Genomic DNA, 15,193 nt, shown 5'->3' with positions numbered 1-15,193 from the left:
TTGTGGAATTATTTAAGCGTCCAAGGTGAGTCACATGACTGGAGCATATTGTAAGTCATTTTCCAACATTGAATAAAAATCTGTTAACCCATCTCAGGCAATTGTTTTCACGGTTGCTTTGCTGACAGTCTTTATGTGTAAATGTGTAAGTTTGCTCTTAAAAGAGTAACAGGATTGAAAGTAACAGGAACTGAGATGTTAGCATACAATTAAGAAATACGCAAAATGTGGTTAACTAGCAGCTATACTAATGGTACAAGGACAATAAGATCTTTCAAATGATGCATATAAAATGTATTTAAAAAAAATTTTAATTAGTAATTTGCTTTCAGTGTATAATGCAGGTAACGGAAGTGATGCAATACATTCAATGTAATGCCATCAGTCAAAATCACAATATCATTGAAAACAAAGAGAAAAAGAATGAAAGGGTTAAATTTTTCTTCTTCATGTAATCTTCGGGAAATGTGCATGATGCAACTTCCTGGTGCGCATAGCTATATAGATTCATAGAACAGATATTTCATTGGGGTGAATGTACAATATTTAGTTAACAGTGAATATCGTGGGACATTGACCATTTTTCAACCTATAATGAATTACTCATGGACAAGTATGTTTCAAGCATGATAGTATTCCATGGTAAAGTGTAGTTGTAGTGGACTGTAGAGGACTGAAGAAAAATGCTGTTTTGTGTAGGCTTTGTAGGTTTTATAAATTGTTTTAGACACATTACATCTGATGAAAATATCTTTTACCTTCACTATACATACATAATTGTACATGTAATAACAATGGGACACAAAATTAGAATCACACTCCAAACAGCTACCTGAGCGAGCTTAGATTAATTCTGCGATGAGATGGGCCTGTGAATACTTATGCCATATGAATCTATTGCCCTGTCCACATGAAAAGAGTAAAGAATAGTTTTTATCCTCACCATTTTCAAATAATTTCTGTCCACACTTAAATGCTCACATGAGCAGGCCAGCCCAGGACTGGTAATCCATTCATTTTCCATGCTGCTTATCCTACATAGGGTCATGAAGGAGTCTGGAGCCTATCCCATGGAATTCGGGGGGAAGGTGGGGGACACCATGGATGGGGTGCCAAGCCGTCACATTTGGAAACACCAATCAGCCTGCAACACATGTCTTTGGACTGGGGGAGGAAACCGGAGTACCCGGAGAAACCCCCCCAAAGCACAGGGGAGAACATGCAAACTCTGCACACACATGGCAGTGGCAGGATTCAAACCCCCAACCCCACGCTGACCACTAAGCCACCATGCCCACAAGCGTTGGTAAGTATATTATAAACTGTTATGTCAAACAGCTCGAGAATAATATTAAGAGCTATGTATTGAGTGGTATAGAAGGTAAAAAGTTATGAAATGAAAAATGATCAACACAAATGACAAAATGGCAAACACAAATATCCATATACAGTATGTGTGGACAAAAAATAAGTGTCCAAAGTGTCTGTTCGCGATACGGTTTGTACTGCCTCCTCATGAAGGGTAAACAAGGCAAAATGAAATGCTTACAGGTCATGAAATAAGATATGGCACACCAGAACACTAACAACTAACAGTCCTTGCACATTCATAACACATGCAAAATAAGCAAAAGGCATGCATACGTTCAAATAAATAAATAAATAAATAAATAAATAAATAAATAAAAATACGTTCCCATCCATTTATAAGCTTTTTTTTTTTTTTAATTGTGTTTAAAAGTTTTTGAAAACTTTTCATTTTCAGTGACCCCAAACTGAAATCTGACCGGGAGGTCTAAACAGAAAAAAAAAAAAAAAAAAAGTGAAATGAATATCCATGCACATGTGGATGGGGTTTAATATCGTGAATTACTGGTGGATTGAATATAAGATCCACAAGCTATTTCTGCTCTGACTGCTTATCGATTCCCAAACCCAGCTGTCTCTGCTCTAATTGTATCATGAAAGGTCAGCTGAATGAGCCTTGTGGCACTTTAGGAAAATAAATTGAGTGTAATTGCTAATGACGGTTTGGGTCAGATTTATGTTAATTCCACGAGATTAAATTCACTGATGGGACAAATTGCTCAGTCGGTCAAACAGTGCCTAATTTTCTCCACCGGCACGCGGTACCATTAGCATGCTGATCATGACTGTGGAGGATCGATGGAGAGCCTGGAGCTCAAATGTCTTCCTGAGACACATCGTAACTCTATTGTTCTCTCCATCTCTCTCCTATCCGTCATAAACGTTAGTGATGTACCAAGATTGTGATGATTTTTTCCCCAGTAATTATTGTCCTGTTTGATCTCTATACGGCAAACTGTAACACGCCCTCAGAGCTGCTTGAGATCAGAGATTAGCTGACACTTATCTGTGTAAATCTCGATTAATTAATCCTGAAGTCCTGCAGATAAACCTTGTGTCCTCGATCAAGGGGGCAAATCATGATGCGCTGAGCGTTCCTGAAAGACACGAAAGAGGCAGAGAGTGAGAGAAAGCTGATCAGTTTTTGTTGACTTCCAGCACAGAGGATGTGCTTTGTGAAATGCTGCTCCTGTGTGAAATGTTATAGCCTGCGTATCTGATTCATGATAAGTCAACCGTCCTACTGTGATTAGAATGATTTCACTTCAGCGCAGTCATTAAACCCCTGCTGAGATGGGCTGCAGACTGCAGTGTGAGTGTGTGAGTGTGTGTGGGAGGTTGTTCAGAGAAAGTGATGTGGTGCTGAGGTGCTAATGGTCACCATGTCACCCCATGTGTGTGTGTGTGTGTGTGTGCTTACAGTATATACTGCAATATTTTTTAAGCATGATGCAACTGGTACTGTTAGCGTCACCCCTAACTCTTCGCCATGGTTATTACTGGACGTCTGGTCAGAATGGGATTTCATCATATGGTTCAGCTAACAAGATTATGAATCAACATGGAAAAACTGAATCTTTCCTAACAGTATGGTCAGCCCACACCCACTTTTACCAAGGATTCAAAGTATACTGTATATAGATTAGATTTCTCAGAGTTTTCCCAAACATAGTCTCCCACTGAATGAGTCATACTGTAAGAATTCACACAAGTCAATAAGTTTCAGAAGGTACAAAATCACCATTCACTTATTGTCACAATGCCATATGTGTTTAATTGAATTTGCATATCCATGCCATACTTCATCTAATTAATTCATCTATACTTACATTTAATATCATGGAACATCTGTGAGGATGTGACTTAGAGGATGTTCACCCAGCTTTTTACTTCGTAGAAAATAAACAAATCACAGATATGACATAAAACATTTTTTTTTTGTTTAATAGCTGAACATTCTGGCTTTGTAAAACAAACCTCAAACAAGTAAAATTTTTCTTGTCACGATTTCCCCTCACACTAGCGCTGTAACATGCAGCGCACTCTAGAACCCGAAGCATGAGCTCAAAGCGCGAGCGCACACTTCCTGGTTTTCAGTGAGCTTGACTTTGTTTACATTCTACACATGGATCTGTGATGATTTCTGTCCTGCCTCCCGGTATGATTTCTGTCCCTGTCTGCCCTGTATTGTCATTGGTTGTTTCCCGTATGTGTCATCATTGCTCTCAGCTGTTTTGTATTTCACCCCTGATTATGTCCATCCATCCATCCATCCTTCCTCTATACCACTTATCCTTTTCAGGGTCGCGGGGAACCTGGAGCCTATCCCAGGGAGCATGGGGCACAAGGCGGGGTACACCCTGGACAGGGTTCCAATCCATCACAGGGCACAATCACATACACACACCCATTCATACACTATGGACACTTTGGACAAGCCAATCAGCCTACCATGTATGTCTTTGGACTGGGGGAGGAAACCGGAGAACCCGGAGGAACCCCCGCAGCACGGGGAGAACACGCAAACTCCACACACACAGGGCCACTGTGGGAATCGAACCCCCGACCCTGGAGGTGTGAGGTGAACGTGCTAACCACTGTTTTGTTTCATGGATTTGATCTTGCTTATAGCCTAGCATTGTTTGATTCTTGTTTATAGCCGAGCGTTCTTTGATTCTTGCTTAATCTAGTTAATGCCCGTTTGCCGATCTCCTGTTTTCGACCACGTTATTGATTCAGGATTTGGATTTGTCTGCATATCTCGCAACTAAGAAAGCTCTTATCTCCACTTGTATCCGTCTCAACCTTCGTGACATAAATGAGTTAAATTAGCTTAATTACTGGCATAATATTTTCCAGATCAAGTAGAGGAAAAAATATGGACTCACTAAGTGTTGAAATAATGATGGAATCACCTTGTAATTTGCATTTCTAAAACAAATACCAGCACAAGTCTAAAAATGGAAATTAGTCTGCAGTTAGTAGAGAGTGCTTACAATCTTTACCCTTGGCCTTTTTGAAAGGAAACATGGCCCCAACAAGAGAGTTTTCAATTGAAACAATGGAAAGGATTATAAAACTCCTTCATGAAGGAAATCTGACACAAAGTGTGGAAGAAGATTTCGGTTGTTCCCAGTCAGCCGTGTCTAAAATTTAGTGCAAGTACAGGAGGGGGAAATAAGTAGTGAACGCATCAACATTTCTTTCAGTAAATATATTTCCAATGATGTTATTCACATTAAATTTTCACCAGACATCAGTATTAACTCAAGAAATCTGTAAATATAAAGAATAAACAACATTAAAGTACATGAATAAAGTTATGTGTAATAAAGTGAAATGACACAGAAAAAAAGTATTGAACACGCTAAGAAAAAGAAGTGAAAGCAGGCTTCCGTCTGGCCACTCTACCATACAGGCCTGATTGGTGGAGTGCTGCAGAGATGGTTGTTCTTCTGGAAGGTTCTCCTCTCTCCACAGAGACATGCTGGAGCTCTGTCAGAGTGACCATCGGGTTTTTGGTCATTTCCCTGACTAAGGCCCTTCTCCCCTGATCGCTCAGTTTGGCCGGGCTGCCAGCTCTAGGAAGAGTCCTGCTGGTTCCAAACTTCTTCCATTTATGGATGATGGAGGCCACTGTGCTCATTGGGACCTTCAATGCTGCAGAAATGTTTCTGTACCCTTCCCCAGATCTGTGCCTCGATACAATCCTGTCTCAGAGGTCTCCAGACAATTCCTTGGACGTCATGGCTTGGTTTGTGCTCTGACATGCATTGTTTACTGTGGGACCTTATATAGACAGGTGTGTGCCTTTCCAAATCATGTCCAATCAACTGAATTTACCCACAGGTGGACTCCAATCGAGTTGTAGAAACATCTCAAGGATGATCAGTGGAAACAGGATGCACCTGAGCTCAATTTTGAGTGTCATGGCAAAGGCTGTGAATACTTATGTACATGTGCTTTTTCTGTTTTTTTTATTTTTAATACATTTGCAAAGATTTCAAACAAACTTCTTCCACGTTGTCATTATGGGGTATTGTTTGTAGAATTTTGAGGAAAATAATGAATTTAATCCATTTTGGAATAAGGCTGTAACATAACAAAATGCGGAAAAAGTGAAGGGATGTGAATACTTTCCGGATGCACTGTAAATATTTATGTAAATACTTGTAAAGACAAAGATGCACTTCATCGTGCTTGTGGATTTTCCTGTTGCCAGGTGGGAGTATAAAAAAGAGGTGGAAGAAATGTCACAGGTGCTGAACTCATTTTTTTGTTTCAGGTTTATAAGCATCAGATTTTTCCAGAAATTCGAGCTGCTGCATGAGAGCTGCAGGATCCTCTGTTCAATCCCAAGATCATGTGTTCATTGCTCTCCCAATGCCAGCATGAGTTTCCTCCCACCTCCCAAAAGCATGATAGTAGCTACACTAAACCCATTCTGAAATTTATAGAAATTCCATATTAAGAAAAAAATGTACTGTTCAAGTTTCAGTAAATATTTTATAACAGACCCTTTCATTTGAACAGAACATATCGGTTAAAAGCATCTTGTTCCCCTCCAACTGAGCACAAAGCTTGGACCTAGACTTGAGTGATACTGTAACGTCTTGACAAGTGACTCAATACCTTAATACAGGATATGGGCTAATTTTCTCACTTAATTATTCTTTCATGCCGCAAATATTCCTGTATGTTTAGTTCTTTCTGTTCAACCGTATTTATGGATATGAATGAATGAGCACACAAGGCTAGCGATGTAACGTAATGAAGGATGAACAAAACTAGAGTACATAACGTCACGTTCCAAGTTTGTTCTTAATTCCATTAACGCTCAATTCCATCACGCCCATTTCGCCAGAAGCAGTGGGCTGAACCGCATCCTCACATCAACTCATCAATTTCTTCTTCTCAATTAACACAATGCTGTCTCGCTAAAACAGCTCCTTGGTGCAGGAGACAAGTCTCACATGTTAATCATGCTAAGTGTCATGTTTGATGTTTGGGTCCTAGTGGATGTGTACACACTTCAAGCTACAACATGGTATGCTTAAGTGTGTTGTTAAGGATTACTCTCCGTCTAGATCGGTTATTCTTGGATGTGTCTTGTCAGCGATTTAGTGTTTGCTCAGACGGGCAGGAATTCATTTATTAAGGACGACGTTTGCTAATTGAAATCGCCAGTGTGACTTCCTTGGAGTTCGCAATACACTGAAAAGCATGGAGTGAAAAAAATTCAACTGTTCTTTTTGATCTGTGTTTTATTCCTCTTATATCACAGCAATTTTCCAACAGTAAAAATGTTTTATTTTCTACAGAATGACATGCTTTTTAACCATTTATGCTGTAGTTTATAGTTGTAATAATGTCATGGAACGTAAAATGGTAAATGGCATACTTATATAGAGCTTTACACTGTGTCTCATTCACCCATTGGTAGCAGAGCTGCCATGCAAGGAACTAGCTTGCCATCGGGAGCAACTTGGGGTTCAGTGTCTTGCCCAAGGACACTTCGGTATGTGGAATCACATGGCCCAGGAATCAAACCGCCAACCCTACGGTTAGTAGACAACCCACTCTACCACTTGAGCCACAGCCGCCCAACTTCCATGAAACAAACTAATTCCTGTTATCGCTTACGCTATAGATGTTTCTTGTGAAGTTATTAATAAAAAAAAAAGTCCAGCTTGAAAGCATGAAGCACAGCTGCAAAGCGCAAAGTCCTTCCCATGTCAGAAAACTTAAAGTTACAGGCTTACCTCTGGCTGTTACAAAGCACTGACACTGGAGACTCCTTCCAACTATCACTAAATAAACATCATACAGAAAACTGTATCATATCAACAATTATACACATTTAAATGTTTATTACAATAACTGCATTAATGTGGAACGATTGTCAGAGCTGCTGGGATAGAGAATTAATCGACATCTTCTGACCAATCAGATTCAAAAGCATTCAAAACTGCATTTATTCACTGTTTGAACCCACTGTATATACATTTTTTTTTTACTCCTGTACTTTTACTGTTTAAGTGGCCAGTGGGTGGAACATGCCATGTGGAAAACTGTTAGAACTGTACATACACTTAGAAATGAAATATAAACTGTTTTATTTTTTTCTAGAATAAATAAAGTACATTTTTCACAGGACATGCCATCACACATGAAACAAAAACAAAAAAAACAAAAACAAAAAAACATACAGCAGGTTAATGAGATGCTATAATGCCAGCAGCATATGAGATGAGGTCAGTCTGTGTGTAATTAACTTTATCTTCTGTCATTTTCTCCATCCATTTTGTAACTAGGAAAGAGCCAGTAAAGCACGCTCCATGCAATCAGGCTTTCATATTCTATCCAGTAAAAACAGACCAGCAATTACCAAAGACTGGGCAGAATCAGTAGAGAGAAGAACATACTCTTTTTGCTTTCTCTTTCGATTTTTGTATATCTGACATTTGTAGAATAACCACAGTCCAGAAGCTCAGCATGTTATGGATGTGAAGTTATTATGAATTCTTTCCTGAGTGGGGCTAAATTGGAAACAAGTAAGGATCAACACTGCCATCTTCTGCTAGAATTTACAACTACAATCAACAATCCAGAAGAATGAACTGTAGCAAAAGAGGATTGACGAAATAGTGGATTGAGTTTGTATTTAAAGAGCGTCATTTCTGAATTTCAGCCTTACACATCCTCCTCATGCCTTTCAGTATACAAAATGACAATGGACATCCTTATGAATCCGGTTCCTCTCATGGTTTATTCCTCCCTGTCTTCTCAGGGGTTTTTCCGTTGCCACAGTCGCTTGCTAATTAGGGATAAATTTAAAATTTATATCTGGGAATTTATAAATTTCTGTAAAGCTGCTTTGTGAAAATGTCCATTTTTAAAAGCAGTATACAAATAATTATTGAAAATTGAATTGGACTGAATTGAATTGAAAAAAATCATGACTGCATACTTTCCCAACCCGCTGTTAATAATAAAGGAGCAATGAATAATAGTTAATAATAAAGCAGTAAACTTCCTGTATAAGCAATTCAATTCAATTGTGTGTTCTGTATGGCTTTTAACAATTGCGCCAACACTTTTGTCCTCTTCTTGACACTGTTCCTGCTTTTCAGGTTCTTGCAGCACTCAGTAGATTCATTACACACCTACAAAGGTAAGAAAATACCTGTTTCTATATATATATATATATATATATATATATATATATATATATATATATATATATATATATATATATATGAGTTATATATATATATAAAACTCATATAAATACCTTATATAGATAAGAAACATGACGAACAAGTTGCTGTTTCAGTGTAGGAATGAATATAAACAATGCTGCTGGACATGCAAGAACTGCACTAGTTCAAAACTGAAATGCATCATAGCACTGAGTACAAGGAGTGCATAGACTTTATCACAAAGTCCAGTTTCTATGAAGAGATTCCTAATAAGAGAAAGCTTGAGAGGAATCAGAATCCTTCTCATCTGTGTCACACCAGATAGAGAGATTTTGCTGTGCATAAGCAGGTATACATCCAAAAATATATCTTTTTTTCCTGAGACGAGCTGGAAATCCCCCAGTCCAAAGACATGCATGTTAGGCTGATTGGCATGTCCAAAGTGTCCGTAGTGTATGAATGGGTGTGTGAGTGTGTATGTGATTGTGCCCTGCGATGGATTAGCACCCTGTCCAGGGTGTACCCCGCCTTGTGCCCGATGCTCCCTGGGATATTCTCCAGGTTCCCCACGACCCTACAGGATAAGCGGTATAGAAAATAGATGGATGGATGAGCTGGAAATTTGTTCCAAGCATGTTATAAAGTTTTCTTTTATTTTAACATTTAAGGAAGGAGTCTCCAGGGTCAGAACTTTGTAACAGTCATAGGTAAAGCTATCAGTTTAGGTTTTCCGCCACCAGAAATTCTTTGGGACGGAAGAGTTTACACTGTGGTTTCTTGTTGAAATGACAAGTTGTTTTTGTCTAATTAATTCCAAGAAAGAGGAAAAAAAAGAGAGAATTGTGTTTATAGCTGCAGTAACTTTAATGATACGAGGAACGAACTTGTTGTACAGACACTTAACAACATTAAATGTAACTATGTATGATCTGTCATTCTTTAATAAATAAAAATAACGCTTATGTTAAATAGTGTTGGTAAATTGCTGTGGTATAAGAGGAATAAAACGTGCTGTTGTCGGAAAACTGCATCACAGCACCTTGTTAGGAAGATGATATATATATATATATATATATATATATATATATATATATATATATATATATATATATATATATATATATATATATATATATATATATATATATATATATATATATATATATATATAAACAAGGTATTACTTAACACAGGTTGAGCCTCACCATAGGGAATTTCTGCTGTTCAAAATCAATTCTATCTATAAGGGGTTGGGATAGGTGTCACTGGGTCAGGAGTAGGGGTCAATCAGTCAATAACCACCAAACTTATTCAATTAAGCGTTAAAATGGCTTTATTTTCTATTTTCAATGCCTTTCTGCTTCTCCACCTCATATGCATCTGTTTTGAATAATTCCAGCCCTGCATATCTGTCCAACACCATCATATAGTGAACCCGGCAGAGAAAGGATGTGGGAAGACAAATATGCTCGTGCTCATTTTGACTGCGAGACGCACGCAGGTGCCATTTTATGAATTTCAGATGAATTGCATACTTCGAGCTGCCAGTTGGAAACCTCATTGCACTTTGGATCCAGAACAATTCAAAGTGGCTTTAATACATCACTCGTGTTTATGGCTGAGTGCACACAAGACTCAGGCATGTAATAATGACACCTGGTTGGGACTGCTGAGATCCCACTTTCATTAGCTCTGAATGAGTCACACAAATACCATCTAGTGGAAAGAATGCAGATGAATCATGCAGCATAATGAAGATTTTCCACAAATGTTTAAGTGGAACCTAAGACACAAGCACTAAAACTGAAAGTCTAAAATTCACCAAATCCCTAAACCGAGTCTGTAGAAATGCAACAAAGATTTCTGCTTTTTACTCAGCTTGCGGGTGTGACTCTTTTGCAAAAACACTACACACCGTTTTCCACATTGGCAACGGTTTACAGGGCTTTTTCAGGATTCATTTTGTGGATTTTATTAATTAACATTATATATATATATATATATATATATATATATATATATATATATATATATAAACCATACTAATGATAAGTAATAATTTTTTCATAATAAACAAATTGGTCAATTTATAAGGAAGGAAATATGAAATTTGAAATATGCAATTTGAAATGACATTTTAAAACTAATCACATTAATGAGCATATTACTCAATGTACTAATTAACATATTAACCATTAATACATGTTGAGAAGAGACTAGGTAACAGTTTCTTTTCATTTTAATACTTTAATTCTTAATATATATAATGTGTGTGTGTGTGTGTGTGTGTGTGTGTATATATATATATATATATATATATATATATATATATATATATATATATATATATATATATATATATATATATTTCTAGGTTTGTTTAATTGTTAGGTGGTATTTATTACATTTCATAAGATACTTGCTGATAATTTAATTAGACTTAATATGAATACATTTGCAAATTAGCATCACAGATATGAACAAATTGTTACATAGTGATTCGTTTTCATTAGTTAAATTGTGATGTCACATTTAATAATTTCAAACTGCCTTATAAGATGTGAAAATAATTCAGCAATTTAATGGATGGATGAATGAATGGATGGATGGATGGATGATTGGATGGATGAATGAATGAATGAAACTTTAAAAGAATCCTAAAACATGCAGAAATCATTTGCTTGTCAGTTAGTCAATTAGTATTGACAACAATCATTAATAATGAAGAAATGAATATCCCCTTTTAGGATAGCAGAGGTAAAATAATAAAATTGGTCTATATATATATATATATATATATATATATATATATATATATATATATATATATATATATATATATATATATATATAAGATTCCTCTGTTTGTTCATAATCGCTAACTGAATGCATAAATATAGAATATATCTGCTGTCTTTTGCTCTTCAGACATCAACATCGTGTTAAACAGGATCTGATAAATGATATCGTGTGAAACAGCGCCTTCATGAGGCCAGGGGGAGAATTAATCACTAATGTCGCAAAGCGGCAGCTTAGCACAGCAGTAAGGGTCGACATACGGCAGTCTCCCTCTTTTTACGGCAGTAGTCTGTAGATAAACATTGTGTCGTGGGTGCTGCGTAGAAAATTCGGGCTGTAAACGCGTGCAAAAATATGGGCATAGCAGACGAAGCAGACCGGACTCTATTTGTGGGCAACTTGGACTCTCAAGTCACAGAAGAGCTTTTGTTTGAACTGTTTTTACAGGCAAGTTAACGGTTATTTTGTGTTAGCTTGTTAGCATGTTAGCATGTTGTGTTGCTTAACAGCTAACCTCAAACACTTAAAGACGGCAATTATGACTTTAACAAATATGAAATATTTGGATTATGAGCAAGTTCATGTGTGTTTATTGTGTGTATTTGGTTTAATAATTGGGTTGTAACGCTAGTACTTGTTTAAACTCACTGTCGGGTTTATGTAGCTAGTTACAAAGCTATCTAATACTTCTAGCTAGTATTATTGGTTGTTTGTATCTAGCTAATGATAGCCGACGTAAATAATGAGATATTGATGTATTTTTAGGCAGGCCTGGGTTTTGTTTTCATCACTGACATGTGGGTTCCCAATAAATCGAAACTGGTCTATATACGAGGAAAATTTCCGCTATTAGTTCCCACATTTATTTAGGTAAATCCCGCCTCCCTGCAGTGATAGGCTAGTAGTACCCCGGTTCCATCACGGGATTGGCTGGTAGTCTTCCAAGTGCCTTTCAAGGATTGGCTCACTGACGAATCAACTATAATTTATTTATATGAGTTTTAAATATTACTAATGTTTAAATAGTAATACACATCTCGGAACATAGTTTGCTTTAGGACACAAAAACGATACGGTTTAGTAATGATTCAGTACTTATTACTTATTCAGTATGATTCGGTTCATCACTTGATGCAATTTGATCCAGTTCAGTTAAACGTAACATCTACTCATGGGTCCTAGTTTTGAAACTCTGAGCAACAGCAAATCGAAACATTTCACTGTTTAAAAAAAAATGTATAGCTGTTGGACTGCTCTTCCGATTCGTGATTTTCTTTACTACATCTCTGTATTTAATCTGTCTTTGTGTTGTGCGTTTTCTGTTGCAGGCTGGGCCTTTGATCAAAGTAAAAATCCCGAAGGACAACGACGGGAATTCGAAACAGTTCGCCTTTGTGAACTTTAAACATGACGTTTCTGTCCCTTATAGCATGCACCTGCTTAGCGGCATCCGACTTTATGGAAGGCAGCTTAACTTGCAGTACAGAGCAGGTAGGAAACTTCTCCTGGCTTCTTCTTGGTCTCTTAAAATATTATATCATTTAATATGTTTATTTTTTTTTGGGCGGGTGTTTTGGATGTGTGACAGGCAGCAGTCATATTAATCAGGAAGGAAAAAGCCCTGCGAACTCTCAGAACCCCAGTCCAGCTAACACACCCACTCACCGTAGTGCTAGGTATCCTTCACCAATCAAATCTGGATCAAATCAGCAACACTCTGCAGTGCTTCCATTTTGATTGATTTTTATCTGATGTGCCACATGCAGGTATGACAGGACTCCTGATCAGATGAGCTCTCCATCGTACTCTCCTCCTCAGAGCTTTCAGAGGTCTTTCTCTTCACCAGACAGTCTTCAGAAGCAAGTGATGGTGAGCGATATGTCATGTCTACGACCTAAATGCTGCTTGTTCTTCGAATGTCACTGAAGAGCGTGTTACGGCTTGATTAGATCTGTCAAGAACGGATCAATCGCTGCTGGTTTAAAATGGTAAAATGCTGATCTCGTAGGCTTCACTGGGTATTTCAAGGATTAACTCTGAAAACGCAATGGAGAAGCAAAAAGATCTTTGATGATATAACTTAATCTGCGCAAATGTCTGTAAAGTATTCAAATCTGGATTTATTTATTTTTTCACACAATCCAGCAGTTAGTGTTCATTTCACCATTGGCAGTTGTTCTCATAACGAATAAAACAGAACATGGCATGCTGTCAAAGGAAACAAATCTGAAGGGGTTTTTAAATGTTTTTTAATTTAATTCCTATACTTTTAAAATATTTTTTGTATTAATTACAGAATGCCACATCGAGTAAGGTAATGTTCTGACTTAATTTATAGCAGTTATGAACAGTTGATCCTTCACCAGCCTCGATTTATTTATTTCTTGGATCCGCTTTTCATGTTGGTAAACATTTACTAATCACTGATAACGGAGACTCCTTCCAAAGCCGTTAAATATTTTCTCACTGATGACGTGGAGCGTCTGCTAAATGTGCATGCAGTTGCAGCTAGTATCGGAGATATTTTCTGCTATACTGCTATAGAAAATAAATCAAACCCTTTGACCAATCAGAATCAAGCATTTGGCAGCATTGTAGTATAACAAATACCTACCACCTTTCAGTAGTCTTAAAACATGTTTTAATTTGGTTCCTTGAGGTTTTAAAGCTATTCATAAGTGATGCTCTTTCTTTTCCACAGATGAACAACATGTGGCAGATGCAGCAGTTGGCCGGTTCGTTTCAGCTCGGCATGCAGCAGCAGCAACAGTTCAGAGGTGGCTCCAGTAGCCCCTGGCAAAAAGACAGCCCCGCCCAATGGAGCCAGCGCCCCGCCCACCAGCAAGACGGTGGTAGCCACTATGGCCGAGAGCAGCGGCACGGGAGCAGCGAGCGGCACCGGAGAGACGGCCAGAGAAGCGACTTCTACCAGCACGACGACCGCGGAGGAGCCCGAAATCGAGATTATCCACCTGACAGGCGCAGAGAGTCAAAAGACGGACGCTGGAGGCGATACTGATGCTGATCCATCGAGGAGGTTTTACTTTAAATCACTGTTAAACAAACCAGCAGTTTTGTTTTTATATGACTTTCTTAAATCACATTTTTAACCTGATGTTTTTTGTAATATATTGTAAAGTAGTCACCAATTTTGGTGAAAGGAATGAGCATTTTAACTGGAATGTACAAGAAAATGAGTTATAATCGTGTGTGTGTACCTGGTAAAAAAAGATTGTTAATTCTTATGAACTTTAGTTTCAGTCTCAGGGTGCAGCTCCCAATATGTTTGTTGTCTGTAATTGTTATTTTAATGCAATAATTCATTTGTTTTGTATGATCCTTTTTTTGGTTTTTTTCCTCTCCAGACTTCACTTCTTATTGATCAGACAGATTCATTCAAGCATTTGCCACATGATCATGGAGCTCTCCATTCAGGTCACATGGTACTGGTGAATTGTGTGTGAGAGTGTGTGAGAGTGTGTGAGAGTGTGTGAGAGTGTGTGAGAGTGTGTGAGAGTGTGTGAGAGTGTGTGAGAGTGTGTGAGAGTGTGTGAGAGTGGCTTTAGTAAATTAAAGCTACAACACAAATATACTTTACCAGCAGGGGATGTACTTTTAGAGTGAGTGTATGAGAAATGGACTGATTTCTCTCAGGATTTTTTAAATGATCACTTGTAGAATTCTCTGGTGCTTTTAAAATTTTTATTTTATTATTATTTTTTTTTTTAATGTTTCTGTTCAAAAAATATTCTAACTTGTATACAGGCTATATAACGTGCTGTAACTTTCTCCACTGTAAATACAGCTGCATTTTTAAGATATGA

General features: G+C 37.6%; 1 protein-coding gene across 1 annotated transcript; it reads left to right on the top strand.

Moving 5' to 3' along the window:
- The first annotated feature begins 11,628 nt into the window (after positions 1-11,628).
- Positions 11,629-15,193, top strand: rbm7 (RNA binding motif protein 7). The gene is made up of 6 exons (XM_047155227.2): positions 11,629-11,816; positions 12,698-12,860; positions 12,958-13,045; positions 13,136-13,238; positions 14,071-14,406; positions 14,735-15,193. The coding sequence occupies exons 1-5, from the start codon at positions 11,724-11,726 to the stop codon at positions 14,386-14,388; spliced, it is 765 nt and encodes a 254-aa protein (XP_047011183.1). The 5' UTR covers positions 11,629-11,723; the 3' UTR covers positions 14,389-14,406; positions 14,735-15,193.

The sequence above is a fragment of the Ictalurus punctatus genome, chromosome 4 (assembly GCF_001660625.3).
Source record: "Ictalurus punctatus breed USDA103 chromosome 4, Coco_2.0, whole genome shotgun sequence".
Classification (NCBI taxonomy): domain Eukaryota; kingdom Metazoa; phylum Chordata; class Actinopteri; order Siluriformes; family Ictaluridae; genus Ictalurus; species Ictalurus punctatus.
Note: the sequence above shows the minus strand (reverse complement) of the source record. Positions and strands in the feature narration are given on the sequence as shown.